The sequence below is a fragment of the Nesoenas mayeri genome, assembly GCF_963082525.1.
Source record: "Nesoenas mayeri genome assembly, chromosome: 3".
In the NCBI taxonomy this organism is placed as follows: Eukaryota; Metazoa; Chordata; class Aves; order Columbiformes; family Columbidae; genus Nesoenas; species Nesoenas mayeri.
This window is the reverse complement of record NC_137544.1, coordinates 67,773,105-67,796,284: the sequence shown is the minus strand read 5'-3', so window position 1 is coordinate 67,796,284 and position 23,180 is coordinate 67,773,105. Positions and strand designations below refer to the sequence as shown.

The 23,180-nt window shown below is 41.5% G+C and overlaps 1 protein-coding gene across 2 annotated transcripts; it reads left to right on the top strand.

Moving 5' to 3' along the window:
- Positions 1 to 3,776: 3,776 nt before the first annotated feature.
- On the top strand, positions 3,777 to 22,510 carry GINM1 (glycosylated integral membrane protein 1). 2 transcript variants are annotated; one of them, XM_080342276.1, is made up of 8 exons: positions 3,777 to 3,910; positions 12,049 to 12,108; positions 12,286 to 12,382; positions 15,172 to 15,323; positions 17,217 to 17,373; positions 18,139 to 18,269; positions 19,736 to 19,899; positions 21,670 to 22,510. In XM_080342276.1, the coding sequence occupies exons 1-8, from the start codon at positions 3,821 to 3,823 to the stop codon at positions 21,776 to 21,778; spliced, it is 960 nt and encodes a 319-aa protein (XP_080198402.1). In that variant the 5' UTR covers positions 3,777 to 3,820; the 3' UTR covers positions 21,779 to 22,510. The 2 variants fall into 2 exon arrangements, with proteins under 2 accessions (XP_080198402.1, XP_080198403.1); XM_080342277.1 differs by lacking the exon at positions 3,777 to 3,910 and adding an exon at positions 11,108 to 11,187.
- Positions 22,511 to 23,180: the final 670 nt, after the last annotated feature.

Here is a 23,180-nt window from a genome sequence, read left to right as displayed (position 1 = left end):
CTTCCCCGCGGCGGCGACAGGGCGGGAGGCACCCGGGGTAGAGGACCCCGGAGCCCTTCCTGAAGGGGATAGCAGAAAATGGAGACACCCCCAAGGCGTCTTGAGGCTGATCATTCAGCTCTTGAGCGTGGTGCTCACTGAGGGCGGTGCGTGCTTATGCTACATAGTCAATTAAAACCCCTTTTACCTCACAGTTATTATTTAGAGGGCTATGAAGTTATTAGCAGTCCCAGTATTTGCCTGGAGCCTATGGTACTGGGGGCAACACTGAAAACACAGACCAGCAAATCGAATTCACTCCCTTCCAGCTCATGCCATAGCATGGTGGTTCTCGGTCTCACGTGTTCCAGCTGTACTAACGCAAAGGCAAAGCAAGAGGTCCTGCTCCCCTGCGCAGAGCTGCTATTACGGGCTGCACTGTCTTCACCTCTTTCCGGATCACACTCTGGCTCTCACTGCACAATGAGTTGATTCGAGTCGCTAATCTGATGGGAAACAATTTATTGTTTTATTGCTGAATTTGTTTTCTGCCAGTTTAGTGACCCAAACTGACTCGCTGCACAGTAAAAGGGAATCAGCAAAGGGGAGGCAGGGGGAGTAGGAGTGCACAGCGGACAGTACAAAGGAGTGCACGTAGGTTGTTAAGAGCAGGATCTCCTCTTTAAGAAGCAGCAAGAGTAGTATCATACATAGGATACATAAGGATACATAACAGCATCCTTATAAAGAGCCAGGAAGGGTATTTACCCACTTCTCACCGCTATCCTGCTGCGTGATGGTCCTGGAGACATAGTGGTCTGGTCCCAGGACCAAGATCTGCACTGCAGGGAGTTGATATCTGCCTCCACAGTGTGCTAGTCTTCAAAGCTGTTTATGCTATCACCAAGCATTTTGCAGTGTTGTATTGTTTTTGTGTGCTTATTCCCAGTCTCTACATCAATCCTGAATTGATTCAAGGCTGGTTTTAAGCCATCCTGAATGGCAGTTATTGATAGAAGAAAGCACTATAGTACACATTACACTTATTACTTTGAAACTTTAAGAGGGATGTAAGCAGTACATCAGTTTTATGCAAGCCTATGCTGACTGAAGTGTAACTATTTACTTGCTACTTAAAGAACTCATACATTGCACTTCAATGAGAGCAACCTATCTACTTAGGCCAGACTTTTATAACTTATTTTAGTCATAAAATAAATTACATAATAATTTCCTTATTCTTTACACTGGCTTTTGTCTTCTAATAACCCATGGCTATAAAGAAGGTTCAAAGAAAACGTGGCTTTTCATGATCACTTTAAAAAGACAGAAACCTTACTTGCAATTTAAATATAAACCCACTGAAATACAGCACTTCTGGCACACTCAGCAGCTCGAGTGGTAGTCAGTCTCAGTACAATATACCTAAAAATGTTACAAATTTTAATAGTTATAAATATCAGGAACAGGCTCCCAGCCTGTCTCAACATTGAGTGGTTATTGATTCACCCAAGGGGAGACCACTTGTGAAACTAGACCACGCGTTACTTGGTTATTGCAAGGAATTTTACCATTTATGTTAAATAAAACTGTTATGACATCCATTGTGATGTGAGACTAAGGAAAGCTTTGAAATTTGGGGAAAACAGAAGTATGTTGAAAGCATTTTTAGTGCATGATTTTTGCAGTTTTAATTAAGTTCCAGGAGAATAAAAAGAAAGGAAGAAAGAGGATCGAAGAAAAGGGGGTGCAAAATATTGGGAGAAAAAGGAAGAGTGAGGGAAACAAAAATGGAAGGAAGGCATTGCTTGATAGGCAGTTTACCAGGAAACTTGCAAAAGGAGACAGTCAAAAAGGAAGAGGCATTCATCTCTTACTCCATTTCAGTGAGACACTAAATTCCTCGAGGTCAGCTGAGAACCCAGCCTGCACTTTGCTGAGTCTATAAATTCTGCAGGTCAGCAGTCCTTGCTTCCCTGTACTTTTTTACAGTCTGATGCCATCAATTATGCCTCCAGTACATTTTGTAAACATTTTAATAATGAATCTAGTACAGAAAACACTGTAATATTGTAGCTTTCTTTTGCTCATCTAGGATTCACCAGTCCTGTTGGGAGGTAACCCCCACTCTGATTTACGCACAGAGTGCAACTCATAGTTAAAAATTTAGGTAATTTAAACTTCCTCCCACCAGCACATGCAAATGACTGCAAGCACCAACACGAGTTGCATTCTTGTCGCCGCCCTCCTATCCCGAAGACTCTTGGGTGCCCCTTACAGGACAGCAAAATGTCTTGTTGGGAAGCTGACTTACCATGTAGTTTTCTGCTCCATGAGACTGCACAGTGAGCAGACCCTTTGCCTATTTCTTTCAGTTTACCAAACACAACATATTAAAAAAAAATAAATTAAAAAATCCTAAGGACGGGTAAACTAGGTGATGGTAAAGAGAGGTGGTGGGAATGAAGATGTCAGAGTTTTTATCCCTTCTTCCATTACTGACCTGTGTTATCACAGAGAAGGCAGTTAATCAGCTTTATTTTTTCTAATCTCTGAAGCTACTGATAATAAATGTATTTAGTGATGAAATATTTGAGGTTTTCACATATTATGTGTGAAATATACCTCATAATATATGACTCTCTGAGGCCTCATTTTCCTGTGCCTTTTATCTCATGCCAGATGTTTATACCAGTGTCTCATGAATGCAAACTGCACATAAAATACTACATTTCTGTGAGTTTAATGATTCATGTTTGCTATTAACCAAGTGGGAGTCATGGAGCAATATAAAATTAGGCTCCAGATGGCTTCAACAGGACAGCTAATTTATTGCCCTGCCCTGGTGATACTAAAACCTCCCTAGACAAGTTGTTAAGATGTTTGCCACCCTTACCGTTAGAAAGCTTTTGGCTGACAGATAACAACAATCTTTCTTGTTGCAAATAAAGCACTTTTTATCTCCACAGACACCAACCACTTGGGAGATTCAGGTGGTTTGCTTTCTCGTCATAGACTTCCACAGTTTTGACTACCGCTATTAAGTCTCCTTCAGGTTTCTTTAGGCTTTACCTTGTGCTCTCTTCCTTTCTGATGATTCTTTCTGCTCTCCCCGGAGCACGCTGCCTGCTTTTGCTTCCAATAAACCTTTATGGATGTGCGGTGCTTGCAGCTTGGCCCAGGATTATTGCCTTGGCGTTCACACGCAGAGCAGGTGCCCAGCTGCCGGTGCCAAGGGTGTAAGTTGGTTTGACGAGCGTACCTTGGCCGCTTCATAAAGTGTAATTATTAACATTGGCTATGTAGGTAATTATTATGCAAAGTGCTTTCAAAGGCTGTAATCGTCTGTTAACGGTAACGGGCGTTTGTAGGCGCGGGCGTTAGAGTGCAACGCCTCGGTCGGGACCTCCCGCGGCGGGACCGGGCCGGGCCGGGCAGGACAGCACAAATACAGCTGTTTCGCTAAAATTTCGCTCCTCTTCCAAAAAATAAAAGCTCATTCCCGAGCCAACACCCGCCACCCTCAGCGGTGAGCCGACAGGGTGGCCCGGCCCCTTCCAGTGCCACAGCCCGGGGGCTGCGCTCTGCCCGCGGCGGGCGGGGAGGAGCGGGGCGGCCCGGCCCCCTCCCGCCACCTCCCCCGCTTCTCCCGGCCCCCTCCCGCCACCTCCCCCGCTTCTCCCGGCCCCCTCCCGCCACCTCCCCCGCTTCTCCCGGCCCCCTCCCGCCACCTCCCCCGCCTGCTCCCGGCCCCCTCCCGCCACCTCCCCCGCCTTCTCCCGGCCCCGCCCCTGCCGCCGCTTGTTGATGTTTCACTTTGTTTTAATTCCCGGGTCGCAAGATGGAGGCGGCGCTGGGACGGCGGGAGCTGCTGCTGCTGTCGCTGGCCGCCGTGTTGCTGGGCCCGGCCGCGACCCTGCAGCTGGACCAGGTACTGCCGGCGTGCGGGGCGGCCGGGGCCAGCCCCAGCCCCTGTCCCTGTCCCTCTGCCTCCGCGGGGCGAGCCGGACCCCGCCGGGGCGCTGGGCGGTGTCGCGGGCGGCTCTTGGCCGCAGCGGCCGCGGCTGCTCGGCCGCAGGCGGGCCCGGCCGGGCGGGCGGTGTCGCCGAAGCCGGTGTCGCTGAAAGGCCGTGTGGTGGGTACGAGGTTTGTGTTTATTTCAAGCTGTAGCGCTTGACAGCCAAGGTCTGTTCTTCCTACTTCCAGTGCTTGTCCTGCTGCTCAGGTACATTTCGGTCTAAAAGTGGTACAAAAGGACAAAATTATGCTTCTGTCACAAACTCAGTGCATGTAATGTTTCCCCCCCTTCCTTTAATCTTTCATTTATATAGGATTTGATATGCCAAAATAAATACCTGACAGGTTGAGGGGAGAAAGAGTTACTTCTGTCCAATGTAGATGTATTTATATTGCATTTTTATGCTTCTCTACCCTCATCTTGATAGTTCAGTGCTGTAGAAGCATGCAGTGCATTAGGTCCACATTTGCTTCTAGTGATTTCTGTACTCTTGAACCACAAAAAGGTTTTTGATACACTGGTATATTATGGGGCATTGTGCTGTCTGCTTTTCCATTCCATTACCTATGTTGTACCTTGGTAAGATTAGTTTTAAATTAAATTTGGTGGTTTTTTAGAGAGTGGAGGGAATTTTTTGGGTACTCCTTAGGAGATCTTCTTGGTGGGAATAAGATGTGCCATGGCACTGGTGAGATTTGACCTCTGGAATTACAGAAGAGAGCTGGGTACTTCTGTCTGTAGTTGAATCACGGCTAAATACATCCTCTAATTGTTATAATTGTGATCTCCAAAATGTGAGATTGCAAAGAAGGAAGTAGTCGCTTGTCTAGCCAATGTGAAGTTGCTGTCATGGGAGTAAATTTATTATGCCTTTTTCCTCCACATTTTTTTTTTTTTAATTTAAGTAAAAACCTTTCCAAGAAAGCCTGACAGAGGCACTGCACTGACGTATCCTGTGCTGCAAAGACAGATTCCTGAGCTTACTTCCTTGTTCCTGCTTCTCTATATGAATATTTTGAAGAGAGATGCGCTTAGCTCTCGTTTCAAAATAGGGATCTAGATCTTCAGACACCTTTAACATTGCATCTGTGCTTGAATTCAGGTGCTCTGAAGAGAGCAGAGAGAGCTCAGTGCTCAGGTACTTCACTTATCCCTGTGAGCTAGCTTCAATTTGCCAGAAAACACATGAAATGAAACATAGACCTATGCTCTTGTGTACCTTCTCCCTAGAAACTGTCTCACTTTCACACCAGACGTTCAGCGTAACAGCATTAAAGTCGTTTGTCTGTCACAAGCTGGCAGTGGTAGGAGATGTGGAGGCACATCTGCACACGCTATCTTTGGATCTGAAAGTGTGGTGGTGCAGGGTGCCGGGGTGGGTCCCATGGAAGCCAGCTTGGGGTCAGAAATAGAACAGGTATGTTTTAGCTTGCTGATAGGGCTTGATTTAGTAGCTGGGAGAATGCCTTACAGGCACAGCTGTGCTATTTGCAGAATTGTGTTTGTCCATCTGTGCCGTACCGCTTAGGTGGTCTGTCAGATCAGTTTTTGCTAGTTGGAACTGTCTGCACTTTTTAAACTTTGTACTGGTGTGGTGGCATAACTACATGTGGAAAAGCTCTTTTAAGAGTCAAAAAGGGAACATACACATTTTTACTTCAGTAGTTTTTCTTTTAAAATCTCAAAACCACCAGCTTGTGTTTTTTCCTGTACTGTTTCTTTTTGTACATACAAGATTGTTTTTGCTGTAGAAGGAACAACGCATCTTGAGAAAGGTTTTGAGTAGAATTGCTGTTATTTGAGAAAGAGCTGTTTTATGGTGGCCTGATAGGAACAGAAGTGGCTAGGCAGTGGGAACAGTCAGAGCAGGAATGCTGCGCTGTCAGGTTGGCTTCAGAAGCCATGAGCTTAACAACAGTGGGCGATGGGGTCAGAAAAGTGATGGTCTTTTCTGAGAATGGCTTGGGACCGGGGATGGCTTGGGAGCAGGCAGTGTCAACATATTGAGCTTTTCTTTGCCTGGATGCCATGGCTCTGCCCTCTACAATTCTGTGAGCCCACTGGCAGCACAGCACTGATAACTTCACATTTTGTAATTCGTGTACATGGTATTTATTGAAGTTTACTTCCAAGTTGATGGCCGTGATGTTACAGAAACCATAGTGGAAGGACTGAGAAAAAACTTGAAACATTGGAATAACGTTTTGTAAGGCTGAAATGCTTTTGTTTGGCTCCAGAATGTGAACGTCTCCATGGTTGTGCAACACTTGTCATTTCTTAAATAAGCTGTTTTGAAATCTGGACTCTTTTTCTAAACATAAGCATGTGTGTTTTGATTTTTCTTTCTCTTTCTGGAATTCAGATGAGCAAAACTGGATTACAGATTGATTGATACAAGATAAAATTAAAAAAAAGTCAGGGAATGACGCAACAAGGCAACCAGCCTTCACATGAAAGATGTTTTCTGGTGCAAGGTCAAGAATTAGGTTTTGTGTTTTGGAGTATTTTTTCAATGTGCTGGTAGGAACTGGCTAAAAGCTCAATGGACTGAGTGTTAATGATGGGGGTTTTGCCTACTCTGTTTGCCTCTTGATAATTTAGGTTTAGCGATGTTCTGAATGGCTTACTTGCCTACCAGATGGGTTTTTTTAGTTTAGCTGCCTGAAAAACATTGTTTTCAGAATATTTGTTGGCAGCAAGAAACCTCTGCCTGGATGGATTATTTCACAACAGAAGAAAGTAGCCTTCACTACATCAACCATTTGAGTACGTATGCAGCGGGTGTCATGTATTTTAATAAAAGAAAAAACTATGTCCATGGTGACATACTGCAATGTTTGTTTCATCGCTTTATGCCAGTTTCTTTATTAACAGTCTGACGCTGAACTTTATGTTTGAAAGATCTGACATCATCTTTCCATATCTATTTGATTAAATTAAAGCAGTATAGTGCAGCCATGTCCTGGTGACGTGAGACAAAATATTGACCGTTAAAACTCCTTATAAAACACTCATAGTATGAGTTGACTTAATAGGGAGAATTAATTCTAGCAATGTATGTAGGGCAAAGGAGAGGTTAAGCAATATTGTACTAAGAAGCATTGCAAAATAAGGAAGAAATATAAGTACGCTTGTTCAGAAAAGCAAAGCAAAAGCATCAAGTTAGATTTTTATATCAGCAGAGATGGTTCTGCTTTATTTTCTTAAGCAAATACTGGATTTAATTATCTTACCCTAAATATTGTCGTGCAGTTTAATAATGCCAGGCCTTATTTGAAACAATTTTGTAGTGGAATTTTGTAAAACGTGAGGGGCTAATTATAGTCCTGCAAACTTGTCGAGTCAAACTTGTCACGTCAAACTTTCACCATGATATTTCTTCACTCAGTTATGCCTGATTGCAGTTAAGACTCATCCTACAGCAGAGCTCTGGTTTTGAGTCTGATGAAAGGCTTAGGAGAAGCACAGATCACAGAGCCCACATTGCAAATACACAGTTACACTATTTGGAGCCAGTTGTCCGTGTGAGTGCCAGGACTCAAATGCTGTGAGTCTGGCTGGTTGTTTTGTTTGTCTGTTTGAACACTTTTTTTCCTATAATTTGTTTTCAAATTTAGAAAGGAGTTATTAGTTTTGCCTGTTTCTTATCTGTTTGGCAACCTTCCTGGGACTTCATATTTTCCTGTCACGAACAGGATATCCCGACAGTGCCCTCCTGATGGCTGCCAGGGGATTGTCTGTCTTCCAAGTCTCAGCACAGCTGGCCATCTTGCGAGGCGCTGCACCATCTGTTCCCAGTGCTGCCCGCTCCGCTTCCCACAGCCTTCCAGCACAGCAGAAAGAGCCTTGTTCTGAGAGCCCCGGCGGAGAGCAGCTGTGCTATAAGTGGGTTGGCTGCTCGCGGCTGAATTTACATGGGGTTTATGTGACTAATGCAGCTGTGTAGGACTTAGCAGTTACCCTGTGCTGGGAGAAACTGAACCAACAGGTACCCACTGCTCAGGGAAGAAGCTTTTCCATCATTCTGTAATCAGATCCCTTTGAAGTTCTTGCGTGATCAGACCCAACAGATTTGTCTTGTGCGGCATTTTTCGTAAAAGGCTAAGATTACGTGATATGTTTTCTATAGATTTATGTGGCATTGGTAAAGGGAGTCTTTAAGAATTAAAGAATATTCCCTTGTAACTTCTGCCAGATGCTTTATATTCTTTGCTGCCATCTTTTGCCCATCTTGCTTTTCTGCCATTACTGCAATTAGACTGCCCCAGTTAACGTTCCTGTGTTCTCTTACAGCACATGGTGAAAGGGTTAGAAAATGGTCACTACCTGCTTATCTCTATTGATCCAAGTTCACAAAAATCCACTAGTTCACTGTCATATATGTTGTCATGCTGTTACTGCTGTTGCCTAGCTGTCCTAGAAGAGAATGGCATATATTTGTGATATAAGTGCTGCCCTCTTTGTAGGTGCTGTGGCTATTAGCACTGTGAATATCATTGCTGAGGCACTAAGTAAGTGATGAGAAGTCATAGGAAAATTCAAGAGAGACATTTGCGTCCTATGACAGCATTAAGAAGGATTATATGAGCTGGGAGTGTTAGCATAAAATCAGGAAGACTGAGTTGGAGGACCGTTGTTTTCCATGGGACGACATTGTGAAGAGTAATGAATAACCTGTTCATAAATTGCAGCAAGGAAGCTTCAGGTTAGACATTAGGAAAACTTTTTATGTTAAAGCTGTCTGAGCCCTAAATAGTTAATGAGAGTGTGAAGTTTTTGGACATCACTGGAGAGCTTGAAGAATAAGTTAAATTAACACCTGTCAGGAATGACATCAATATAGTTGATTCTGACTCTGGAAAAGTTGATCTTCCTCTGGTCCTTGATGTGTTTCTGTATCAGTTCAGGAATGTTTTGAGTAAGAACAGTTGAAAACTGATTATATGTTACCACCAAAACTTTGAGATCTCTTTGAAGTGTTTCTTAGCAAGACAGGCACCAAGTCTTTGGGAGTGCTTAGTGAAGAGGCAAAACAGGAACATATGAAAACTCAGGAGAATGAATGCACAGGGCATGGGAAGTCACCAGTCGTAGAATTTGTTGGATCTGGATGTGAGCAACTTTCTATTGATGGCTATTTCTATGGCTATAAACAGCAGAAGAAAACATGGATATATTATTCCTGTCTCTTAACTGAAGCTAAGTAAGTCAGCCTCTAGGTACTCAGCACTGTGTACTTGAGATTGAAGATTCAAATTAGATTAATGCTGCTATAATTTATTTGTTTAAACATAGGGTCACAGGAATAGCAGGAAGAGGAGTTCTCCAGTTCCTGTGAACACAAAATTGCAAGGGTCATGGTGTAGCTGCTGTGGTGGAGTATTAATCATAGCTCTAAGTTATTGAGTGGTGTTATGAACCTGTGCTGTTCAGAGGATGCCACATCACCCCGCCTGTGATCAGAGGGAGATGCTGCCAGGACAGGCAGCAGAGCCGCCAGCAGCCTGTGGCCACCAGAGCAGGTGGCCCAGCTCCATCCTGCCAGGTGCCCACTTGCCTCTCCCATACCTGTCTGCCTCTTCCTTCCTTGTCGGACTGACAGAGAAGCAGTCTGTCAAAAAAAAGGAAAAGTTTTCCTGCCAGCTTAGTGATCTTTATGGGCTCACTGGCTTGGCGCAACTGCAAGGGCAGGGGGATGTGCGGGAGAGGAGGGATCTGCGCTGTCTTTGCTCGCAGCAGAGGCAGCAAAGCCGTGCAGCCGTGCTGTGTGCGTACTGCCTTCCAGGGTTTGTAACCCCAACACCATGGGAGCGATCCACTGAAATATTTACATTTCTTAAACATGTAATACGCCCTTCAAGTGCAAGTTTAAAGTATGTACCTGAATTTATGACTCTGCTTGTGGATACTAAGAGAACTTCTCACTAAGAGAACTGAGGGCAGTTGTGAAGAAAATTTGTCATTGCTTATATAGCTCACTTTGTATGTTAACGCTCTATTGTTGAGCACATCTATCTTGCCCTGTGCCCTTCATTTTCAAATAAAGCATTCGATTAAAAATCCAAGGGGGATTTTCCTTGTTTCAGCAGTCACAGTCATTTCCTTTTTCTTGTAATCTCAGTGAGTCAGTTTGTAGATGTTGAAAAAAGATTGCAAAATATTTTCTGTGTAAAGGAACTCAAATTTAATTAAGGCTTAAAAACCAAAGGAATATCAAGACTGCCTGGAAAATCCATCCTTTGGGGCCTTTGAATTCCCAGAAAACAGAAAAACCTAGGAAGTCATGACACAAGGTTTTGGTAATCTGTTAAGCAGGTTGAGAGTGTGAAAGAAGTACATGTTACAAGAAAGAATGTTAGATAAAGAGCTAAAAGTTAGGCATTTTGGTGTGGTATTTTTTGGGTTTGGTGGGGTTTTGTTTGTTTGTGTTTTTTTGGGGGGAGGGTTTGTTTGTTTGTTGTTTTTTAATATACAGAATTCTTAAACCTTGAGAAGAACATAAGTGGATTGAGGAAATTACAGGATGACAGAATAGATTACATCATATGATTGTATTATTGATCTGGTTTATATTTTCAGTAATAGACTTCCAGTTCTCTAAGTAAATTGGTAATTTTCATTTACTTTGATTAGCTAGGATTTAAATTTTGAAAAATACTCGGTATAAACACCTGTTCTGTAGAAGGAGCATTGAGAAAGAGATTTCTCTTTGGTCTTAGTGGACAGAGAGTTTTCCTACTGATTTCACAATGTGTCTGAAGCATCAAATGACAGGTCCTTTCCAACCTAACCGTTATTTGTGTTAGATTTTAAACCACGCTTCTCATGCTGCCAGTTTTCTGTTGAATCAGATTTGGGTGCTGTTTTTCAGTTTTGATAGTCCTGGGTACCTTAGTATACTGCTTAACACCCCTTCTTTTAAGGATTTTTTTACATATTTGCACTTCAGAAGCTCTCTGTTCATGAATTGGGACTATGCTATGCTACGTACTCTATATTTCAAGTATTTCCTGGCTGAAAATTTGGTGTTTTGTAAAAAACCCAAACGAAAAGCCCTTTTATGTATGTATGTATTTATTTATTTATTTTCAATTCTGGGCAAGTTCAACCTTTTACTGAGACATGACTCACATTTTAGCTGCTGGTTGTGAAACCATGACTCAAACACAGAGCTAAAGAAGATGCTGAAGGTATGGAGAAGTTTTCCCAAGGAAAATGACGTGGGATTAGAATCATTTAAGGCTCCTAAAAGGCAAATGGGGAGCTTAACATTAATTTTGAAGAGGTGACTCAGGAAAGCAGTGCAGCAATCATTACTTTTGGATATGTCCAAGAGTGGTTTGGCTTTTTTACGCAGGTTTTGCCAAGGGCAGGCCTGGGAGGTTTAGGGTCCCATCTGCAAAAGAGCCCCTGAAACTGCAAGGGTGAAATGAGGGGACACAATGAGTGAGTTGATAAATTACAGCAATTAGTGTTTGAAAGAAGGAAGCAAATCCCCATTAGCTGGGAGTTTGGAGGGTGATAACCAAAGAAAAGAAACAGCATTACTGCTTACACTGAAAAACATTAGTGTTCTTTAGTATAGGTTAACATGTGTTAAAGTACACTTCACCTAGAAGTGGAGCACTTGAAAAGCATTTACAGAGAATCTGATTTTTACCTTGTATTGTCTATTATTTTTCAGCTAATGCGAGAGATTTCTTTTCCATTATATCAACGTGAAACAATTTCTGTGAATTTAGCCTATTATTATTTTACCTTGACTTAAAAAAAACAACCAACCAAGCAACTTTATACCTAAGGGGATGCAGCTGTCGTTCTTTCTCGCTAATCGTCTTTATTAAAAAGAGGGGGAAAAACCCAAACCAACTCTTACATGAAACATGTAAGCATATTCCTTTTTCTTCTGTCAGCTGGATTGAAAGCTGGAGAATGTGCTCTGGAGATTGTAGGTTGTTACTGTCAGGACAGTGTGTGAAAGTTGCCTGTGGCCTGCAGTGGTTTATGTTTTCCCTCAGAAACCTACATCTCTTTTCACTGTTGTTTTCCAGGAAACAATCAGAGTCAACATTATGATGTTGAAAACCAATGGAGAATTTCACAAAGGACAGGTTTGTCTGGTTTTTCTATTTATTCAGTGAATTAATATGCAGTGAAAAAAAGTCTGCATGTGGATGCAAATATATTGTTTTGTCTGACGCCACTCAGTATGAAGTGCATTCTTCTGTGAACAGAATTGTAGCATATGGCCAGAAACCATACATTCATTCTGTTTGTCTTTGTTTCAGGTTGTTTTTAATATCACCTACGTTAATGGACAGGTATATCTAAATGATTTTCCTATGAAAAGCGGGGTTGCACACATAACATGTCAAACAGTAATATGTGAGTATTCTTTTTTTATTTTTTAATTTCCCCGGGGTATTTGGCTTCCCTGTTATCTGGTAACCAAAGCTTACAGTGACTACATGTTCTTGTATTCTGCAAACCTGAGCATTGTAGAAGCAAACCATTTGCCAAGAGAGGATAATTTTGCTACTGAAGCGTGTGGAAAAAGTCTTACTGCCTTGTTCTCAAGTCACATTCACATACTTATATGTAAATGGTCTAATCTGACATCCAGACTCCGCCTATCTTTTCAAGAGAATGTTTTGCACTACAAGCTAGACAATGTAAACAGAAGGATGCAACTCCACCCTGCTAATGGCTGTGTCCCTGGCTTGGCTGGCATAGGTCCAAAAAGAAATTCAATAACAAAAGTATGAATTGTTCTTAGGAAGATCTTTTAGTTATTTCTCTGTCTCTTGGACAAACAACTTCCCGTTGGGTAGGATATTATAGCACAAATACTGCAGTTTTGCTGGTGTCCTGCAGTTGTTGATGACTTCAGATTATATTGAAACTGCTGTTTTTTTCTAGTGAATCGATGTTACACATTTTGTGAAAGACCAGCAAGTACTGTGATTTTTTGAGATACACAGAACATACTGTATAATTAATTAAAAAAGGGCCATTGTGCTCTTTTGATTTAAGCTTCTGTTGTCTTTGGAATGATCTCTTGATGGATCAGGTGCAGTCAGTCTCTAGCTTGGTGTCTGAGGTCATCCTCTCCTTACAATCAGACATTTACTTAGAGACTACTAATGCTTTTTCTAAATTGCTTCTCTGAGCCATGACCTTGTTTCTTGAACCCTTCCTCCCCAAGCACAATCGATTATTAATTTGACACTATTTCTTTTGTGGAGCGGGAGAGCAGTAATTCATTTCTCTTTTACTGGGATAGTTACGTTCCTGTTGCTTCTGGTTTTTTTCTGTCCTAGGGTAGGAAAACATGACCAAATGTCATTTACCTGCAAGATGACTGACTCCAGAAAAATAGATACTATTTTAGTGACTAATTCTGAGAGATGCTGAGCACTTTACTGTAGTTTCTATTGATTTCCCAAATCATAGCTGTATAGCTGGCAGTGACTACAATTACAAAGATGAATCTGAATCACTGAGAAAAATACTGATTTGACCTGGGAGGTAGGAACCTGGAACTCTATCTCCATGTTCAGGTCTGAGTCCTCAGCACAGTACATCTGTTACCTGTAGTATTTATACTATTTACTAACTAAATCCTCAACAGTAGATTCAGATAATGTTTGTAAAATGCTAAAGGAATATCAAAATGCTTGTTTCCTGTTAACAGAGGGGAAGAATACTCCTGAATGTATGTACTTGTCACACTTGAGCCCAGTATTAATGGTCTTGAATATTAGAGTCCAAGTCTGCTGAACAGTATTGTCTTGACACTGTTCTTACATAATACCTGATGCGTGTATCCCCACTTGAAGTTCCCACAATTGTCAGTTTTGGAAGTGTGCCTGTCTTTCAGTCCTGTGGAATGTAGTGGGGATTGAGCAGCCTGACGCATGGAAGGGTTGGGACCACAGGGAGCTTCCGCTACTTGTCATCTTGGAGGCTTTGGTCCTTTCACATGGGCTTGCTGCTGGAAGTCAGAAAACATGCAGCAACTGGGATAGCGTTCTGGCTCACACCTACAGGGAACCTTTCTCTTTCTCTCCTGCCACTTATTTTTGCAATGGAAGATACTGCTAAATGATGCCAAAAAGTATTTTTCTATGTTTAAAATAAGCACCATAGCTTCATGAGGAAAGGGATCATAGCATAAAAGCAACCAACACACTGAGCTGTTAACTTTGTAGCTGAAGGACAGCAGCCTGACGTTCCCTCAGGTTGCATCTCAGGCTCATCACTGCAAGTGATGCAGCACCAGGGGCTTAGAAATGGGGGCCAGTTCAGTCTCAGCCCAGGTACCTCGCTCTCTGTGTGCTGGAGATACCTGTCACCTCTGTTCTTGCACTGCTGCAGCACTGCAGTTCTAGCATGCCCTCACCTCTAATAGAGGTAGTTGGGAGGAGTATACTGCATCTATCCAGAAACAGCAAGGGTAGAAAGGCAGTTCTCTGTGTACTTGTGGAATATGAGGTGGTTGAAATAGCTGAAGGCTTTTGACTAGGAAGAGAGGCTGAAGTGTCACAGTAACATGAAAATAGAGCTGGGGGCAGAAAAAATACATATGAGGAAACTGACACTCATCTTGAGTGCCTGGATAAAAGCATGTTTGTTTCTGTGTTGAGAGAAAGGGAAATGTGTGAATCAAGATGTTTACACAGGTGGCTGGCTGGGCTGTGGCATTAATCTTATGAACTCCTTTGGACAACTAAAACAAGAATGCAGCAATAGCCAAGCCAAAGAGTGCTGCTTAGGGTGTTTAAACACAAACCTCAAAGGCCGGGATGCGACATTGTGAGCTCCCTCGGTTATACAGTGCTGCTCTTGTCTGCTGTGTTATATCATGAGACCTGCTCCAAGTTTGATTTGGTGATAGAGTGCAGTGGTAAACGATCATGGCATCTTTTTTACCTGTTGTCCAGATTACTACTGCTTATAATAGCAGCTTCTGGAAGTGTTAAGGATGTCAGCACAGTACAGACTTTCATGCAACCGTTCAGGCATCTCTAGTGGTGCTCTGTAGTTGTAATGATGCTTCCATTCAGGTGCTATGTGTACAGAGCCATATGTGTCAGTTGCAGCTGTTTGCCCCGTGGTTGTATACTGCTTTTTGTTTGGGGTGCTTTCTCTTTGAAAACTGTGTATGTTAACAGTGGAGAACGGAGACTTGGGTAGTTCACCAGATCAGCAGCGCCTGGGAACCGTCAGTGTTCGCATCATGGTTCATGAGTGGCCTTTGGCGTCCAGTTCTGATTTGCAGCTGGTTGTCATTCAGGAAGAAATAACAGAAGTCGATGGAAAACAGGTAAAAAAACCCACAAACACAACATTCTGTGCGTTTTTAAATTTAGGAAAGGCAAGTAGTTACCAAGGATTAAAAGGCTTACATGTATCTGGCTGGTGGTTAGAGCACAAAGTATATGATCTAATGTTAGCTAGCACAGTACTGAGGGAGATAATACCAGCCTAAGTTGCTGGTATAGTAGTGGGGGCATTTCATGAAGAGACTTCAAGTTTGAATGCTTCTATTAGTATTTTAAGTGTTGAATGACCTTCCCTTATCATTAACTCTGTCACATGCTCTTTCAACACGTGCATTTATGCAGGCAAGGTCAGACACACAAGCAATACTTAACTTACAAAATAATGTACAAAATAAAAGGGGGATGGGCTTGTTCTGAGTCCTGAGGTATTCCCCATTCTTTATTCCAAGCTAACAAAGTGTTTCAAGCATGTAGCATGGGGTACAGCTTGCAGCAGCAAACTCTTAGGGCAGATGGGCTCGCTGTGAAAGCCCACAACACCCTTAGCCTTAGAATATTTTGCATATAAGATAATTAATTAATTTGAATAAAACTCTTGATAATGAACATGGATTTTGAGATGAACAGGAAAAACCTCCTCAAATTTTAACTGTATTTACACAAATACCAGTGAATGTGAGGGCTTACAGTTCTAGCTGAGATTTTAATGTGCTGAACTGAGTTCTCAAAATCACCTATAACGTATAGTTATTTTTCTAACCAGAGAGGTTCTGGAGAGAAGATACAGCTGCTGAAGCCAGCAAAATTATGCTATTTTTGTTTCAGTACCTGTGGCCAGGCTCTTTTGGAGCTGGCTTATGTTCTCCTGCCTTTTTTTTTTTTTAAGGAAAATGATGATAATATCATTGATGCTTAACTAATTGCGTGGCCAGCATGTAGTATTTTTTAGAGGGCTCTGCACCATGTCAAAATGTTACACTGTTAATGAAAAAAACCTGCTGAGAGTTCTGAAGCTTTTCTAATAACATGATGTGATGAGGCTGGTATATCCTGGTTTGATTCTGTCATTGCACAGTAGTATTGTTGTATTTCAGGTCTCAAACTAGGCATCACAATGCACTTCAGGTTTTCATAGGGAGCTGTTAGGAACAACCAGAAAGCTGATGCTGTTTCCTTAATTGTTCTTTAAGTCAAAAGCTTTCCATTTTTCTCATTAGTTACCAGATGACAGTAACAATCATCAGTTTCATTGCACTGTTCTGCATATGTTCAAAGAAAAAGGAAAGTGTTGGTTGGCCTGTGGCCCTGAAAACATGAATGAAACTCTATCACATGCTTCATTCCTTCTGTCAGTTGTGTTTCTATGTAGCAGTTATAATTATGGTCATAAATACGCTGGTTTTCTGTCAGTTCTTGGCCTTACAATGCAGTTATTGATGTTAGTAGGAGTTATGTGGAATGTGTTCTATATAAGTGATGCTTGTAGTGATTATTAAGTGAAATGGGTCTGGTGCATCACAGGAAGAAAACTTGCTGAAAACAACTTCGGTTGCTGAAAAAAAGCGACATTACTACAAAAGCAGAAGTGTCAGTTTTGCCTCAGCAAATGTTTGCAAGAGCTCTGTTACTACATACTTGAGTTTGCCATGCCCCAAAATGCCTCCCTGAAAGAGGATTGTAATGAGCTATTTAAGACTTAGTTAAAAGCCCATGGAGTGACTTTTGCAAGGGGAGAGAGACCCACTCTTTTCAGCATGTTTTCTAAGGCAGTATAGCCTATAGAGGTACATAAAACCAAAGAATACTAAGTCATAACTTCCCTATGTCTAAATCTTAACGGCTTGGAGTTTTCTGTGTTGTGATGGTTTTGGTTTTCTCTGCCTGCATACTTCACTGTAAACTCAGTAATATCAACGCGTTTGCATCTCCTGTAGGTTCAGCAGGAAGAAGTAACAGAAATAGATATTTTGGTAAAGGACCTGAGAGTACTTAGACATTCAAACTACACTGTCCCATTGAAAGAGAGCATGCTGTATTCCATCCCAAGGGACAACGATGTGTTATTTACACTTCCCAACCTCTCAGGAAAAGGTATCTCGTTTAACTGTTACATAATGTTTTAATCCATAGTCGATGTATTGCTTTACAAGGGCAAAAGAACATTGTTAGTGCTGTGTTTTTCATAGTGAAAGTTTATTCATGAACAGGGAAGTGGTTTTTGTTTTATGTGGTTTGTTTTTTTTAAACACCTAAATTTAACTCTTCTATATTCTAGGTATTTTGTTTGCTTGCTTTTAAATCTGTTCTCCTTTGAAGCACTTGATACTTGTTACTCTGTAGCCCAGACATCTCACAGGAATGAATTTCTCAGTGCTATGATGGAAGTTGTTGTAAAGCTCCCCCTTTTTCCTGAGAATGAAAGAGAAAACTGGAGAGGAAATACCTGTCTGGGTCACTTCCAAACCAGAGAATAGTTTTATGTTATTAAGCTTGAAGAACTTAAAAGTAAGGGAAGTTATTTGATGTCTTAATCTAATTTCAGATTTGTTTAATCAAAAACTCTCAAGGATTTCTTAGGGGATGAATATTTTGGTCTTGTTCATCACTTTTTAATCTGGCGACAGCTGAAATTCACGGCTAAGGCACAGCTAAAGGCTGCCCTATAGCACCGCTTCTGCTTCTTATCAAGTTCACTACTCAAGTAGACAAAAAAAAAAGAAGTCAGCCTTCTGTGTTCTTGTGGTAAATGTGTGAGAACTGTACCATAAGTATAGAAATGCAGCATGTCTTTGTTTTCCTGAATAGTGAGTCAAATAAAAAGCAAGCCCTTCACTAAATCCACCTTTTCTTCTTCAGATATTCAAGATCCACTGCAAACTACCAGTCAGTACCTCACCCAGCAAGTAGAGACTACAGTAGATGAAGAGACATTACCTGGGAAGTTACCAGAGACCCCTCTTAGGATAGAACCTCAGTCTTCTTACAAGGTAGTTTTGCTGTTTGTTGTTTGGTTTTAATTATTAGTATATACCTTTAAAGACTGGTCTAAAAAGGAGCAGCGTTTTTTTTTCTCTCCCACTGTTTTTTCCCCTGTTTCACCAGAGATTAAATGCATATACTTTGACATTTCTAGGAAGAAAATTTGTAGTAACATGCTGCAGATAGAGCTGAGTGTTATTCAGTATTACAGTTTGAGGGGAAAAACTTCCTTCCCCATTTTTAATATTGTCTACAGAAACACATACAAATGTTTTCCTCTTTGTGGATGTTTACGGAACAAAACAAACAAACCCAGTGTTGTTACGATTCAGATAGTGGGTTTTCCTCATGTAAAGACTAAACACAACATCCATTTAAAGACGGTAACAAAGTATATAATATTCCTAGGCCTTTGTCTTTAGTCTCTTATTTTTAATTTGGAAAAAAGAAGGCAACATAGTATGTATTAACTCATTTCTGTAAGAAGTAATTGCTCTTCCTACTTAACTTAGTATTGACTTCTCAGAGTGTAATTTTGCTGCTTTGTATTTGTTAAAGACTGGAATTTTCTATGGTGTGAGGTATCTGAAAGTAACTGACTTCCACAGAAGTCTAATAAATCCTCACAGCCAACCACTAAGAAGAACAGAGTTTTACAGACATACTCCAGGAAACTTAGGAAAAAACCTTCCTAAATTACCCAAATTACCCCTTAGCAGTGAGAAATTGTTGTGTCTTTTTTAACTCCCATAGGAATCAAATGGGTTTCTGAATCCTGCAATGTTCTGACCTCACAGATATATCATGACAGCATTATGATATTTACATTATACCAACCTAAGCATTTATAACAATTTCAAATATTGTTTAGCTTTAAGCTACATAATTTTTTTTCTAAATCTGCTTGCCCCTCTGGGAGACGGGCCATTGGTCTCACCCTCTGTAAGAAACACAGCAATGGCTTGAGAAGTTTCAGTTCCAGACTAGGAAAGGATGGGCTTGATGACCTCTTCTGGGTCTGAGAGAAACACTTTATAACCTACTGCTGGGACTGGAAGGCCAAAATAGTAGGTTGAAAGTTACAGATGGACTAGAGAAGGTGCTACCCCTCCTCTGGGCTGTCAGTGACCCTTTCCCTGCTGTACATCGCCATGGTATTGATATCACGGCTTCTCTACAGCCAGGGCAAACAGCTCACCCTCCGCCTGCTCTGTAAGTGTCCTTTATTTTCCAAAATGGCCTTTCCTTTCAGAGAATTCTGCTAAGATGAACAGAGAATTAAACCTTCACCCATTCCAAACTTCACAGAAGAAAGAGGTCTGAGTCACCAGTCAGTTACATCCTGCTTCTACGTATGCTTATGGATACATAAATTTAATTAAAACTATCACCATGTAATGTGAGTCACCAGTAGCTACAAGAACTGCACTTGCTATGTTTTGCAACCTTTTTATTTTTACCTCTTTGATTGTAGGTGATGTGTCAGTGGGTGGAAGACTTGAGAAAAGGGTTGTGCAGATTCTGGTTTCGATCTTTACCCATCTTCTTTAGTTTGATGGAAGTCATTGTAGTTGGTGTTGTCGGAGCAGCTCTTATTCTTAAAGTCTTAAAGGTGATTTTGCCTTCCTGTGAAAACAAGTAAGTAATTTTTGCTGCTTTTTTTTTTTTTTTGGTCCTTCTTTGATTACAGCAAAACATGGAATAAAAAAATCTTTCAAGAAGTAGCCCCATTCTGTAGGAAGATAGTGGTAACAATTCAGTGAAAAGGCTGCTGGCAACTTTCTATTGCAAGTGACGTTTTGACCCAGGTATTTCAGAGGAAGATGGGAAAAATCTTTCATTGGAAATGTCTTTAGCTTGGCTGTCCTACTGCCAAATTTTTATGAAGTTTTACAAGGACTATATTGTGAGACACCATTAACATAGCTCTGAGAGAGGAGGGTAGAAGCTAGACCAAAATAATTCCAACAACTCTAAGTCTTTAATACTAGTCTGTTGGAGTTACTATCGTGGTTATGAAAGGCCTCAAGTTTGTATGAGAATTCTCCAAGGAGCTCCCTCTGTAGGCAGCTTACGAGCCATAGCAGTTGGTGCTAGTGGTGGTGGCAAAAAGTCATAAAAGAGGTTGATTGGCTGCAGATGGCTTTACTTTGTGTGTTACCAGCACCAATAATTTTCAGAGAAGCAAGCTCTCAAAACAAGGGGCGTAAAGATGAATTAGTAACTGCAGCTAAAAAGCCAGTATAGATTTAGAGCTGTAATGGGCAAGCATGTACATCTGACAGCAACCCAAGCAGTTTTGGAACACCTAACCCTTGGAACCATACGTTCTTTCAGGAGAAGTGACTGACTGTGTAGTGCTTCATCACCCACAACAAGCACAGCTGATGTCTTCAAATGCAACTGACCAGCTGTGCTTCTGAATGGGCCTGAGGGCAGTTGATTTATGTGTCCAACCAGGAATAAAATTGGCCTTAGTCCTTCTGACAGAGCTGGAAAAATGAAGGATTGGAAGAGCAGGAAGGTTAGAAACTGCAGTGACAAAAGAGACCATGCTTCCCCCTGACATTTCACAGTGGGCTGTCAGATGGAATACTTCTTGTAACTAACTGGAAAAAGCAAACACTTTGTACCTCCCACAGCAGTAAGTAGCTTAACAGTGCCGCATGTGAAACTTTGAACCAAGTAGAATTAGGAAAAAAATTCTAATCCAAATAAACCGTGCAGCAAAGCGTCTGATGGCCTGTCCATGGCAGAGGCCAGCACAGGGCAGAGGAACCAACCTGCAGTAGTTTCTCTTCCAGCTGGAGAACGTGGGGCTGGAAGGATGGTTGTCCTCCAGCTTCTAAAAATTTTTTTAAATGCCAAACCAACCCAGCCCCCTAAACCTCAGTGTCATTTTCTTGCTACCAGTACACAGTGGTCCAGTAAGAAGTGCTAAAGGTTTAATTCGTGATTATAAACCAGTAAGAATGAGTAGGTCTCAGTTGGTGAATGACATGCTCTCAGATGCAAGTCAGGACCTCATCCCAAGTCTTGAATGCCATTCTGCAGTACACTGATAGAACCAGAGGCTTGAGCTGGACTTGGAGAGTTAGTGTTTGACAAAGAGTTAGTGCCTGACAAAGTAGCTCCAGGCAGCAGACAGTTTTAGGCTACTATGAAGTTGAGCATATGGAGCCTACACTGCTGATACTTCAGAGATAGAAACTGGGTGAAGGAACTGCTCTGAAACCACAGCTAGTGCATTTTGGAACCAGTTTTCCCATCAAGTTTTCATTCTAGCTTCATAAAAGAGGGATTACCTGATTTAAACAAAGTTTGGGGAGTTTAAGGAAAAATCTGATTTGTAGAACACGGAATTCTTTTGTATATTGTTTTCTAATGCCAGGTAATCTTACCTTTCAGAGGCATCCTTCTTCTGGATCAAGTCAGCTTTGTACCTGTGATTACCATCAGCTTGCTTTCAGATCTTCCAGACAGGAAAAGTAATTTAGATGAGAAAGCATGTACTTAATACTGTGTTTACTTTGGAGTTACTGTTTTTTAAAAACAATTTTTAGTTGACCCAAAATTTGGCACTTGACCTTAATACCTTGTTTGTTTCCTACTAAGAAAACAAAGTCAGTTGATTAATTAGTAAAGGGACACTCAGGCCAAGGCCCAAAGCTGATTTCCCTGTGCCTCTCCATAAACATGCAGCCTTTTCAGTAGCATCAAAATAAAACAGCTTTCCACCCTGGGGGCTACCATTGGTTTTAACTTCTGTGAAGTCACGTTTCCACACCTCAAACAGGATGCTGGCTGCCTTCACACCCACAGATAAACCAGGCCAGCTGTCCCACATAGCAAGATTATGAAATTCCGGGTGTCCTGAAGTCTCCAGATAGCATTCCTCAGAAAAGGATGAAGGAGTATTGCAAACATCAGCTGTGCCTGCAAGCCTGAACAAAGCTGCCCAACCTGGTTTCAGGTCTCTTAAGGTTGAGTGTGCCTTGCAAGGAAAATATCACTACCAAACATTTGAGTTACTCAAGTAATTTGACATTTTATATATGCAAAAGTTAAAAAGGCAGATTTATATTTCAAGCACTTTACACTTTGATGGCCCTTTCCACTCATAAAAATTGTTAGCACTTGTAAACAGTGTGCTTTTTGTATCTGTGACAGCTGTACTATGTGAAGTCTCAAAAGAAAATTCCACAAAATTCTGCAAAAGTACTGGCTTACTATTGCTAAGTAGGCCCAGTCTGCCCATGCTGATTTGTACTGTTAACGTTTTTCAAATAAACATTTAAATTGTTTATTAGTCTGTGTTAATGTGTGCATCTATATCTCATTTCATAAAACAGCAGTTTGCCAAATGTTCAAATGTAGGGTACTTAGTTTTTAGCTTTCATTGTTCTTATTTAGAAAAAAAAATTGTCAGAAGGATGACTAGAAAAAGCAACCAACCAACCTTAACTACCTGGCATTAAACTGAGCACAGTTATCATTTAAGTGATGAGAATTATCTATGTTCAGCTTAAGTTGTTATAGTGAGGGAGAAAAGCTAGGATTTCCCCCCTTAAGGGAAAGATTATCTTAAGTTTGATGAGATCTCTAAGTTATTCAGATACTTGTTCTTACAGCCAGTCTGTAACAGGAACAACCTGAATTGTGTCACTAAACTGACAATCCTGTAGTGGTAGAGGAAACATTTCTAAAATGCAAAAACCTAAAATAAAACCCACCACCCAGCAGCACATCCCAGGATAACAGGCACACTGCCAAACATTTCTCAGCCAAGGACGGGTGACAGAAATCAGGGCTGTGTCATAGCTGGGGCAGGTGTGGAGCCAGGAAACGCTGGGGCAGGGCAGCCACTCTGCTATTGGGAACTTGTGAGAGTGGCTGACATCCCCGGAGCTCTGAGCAGC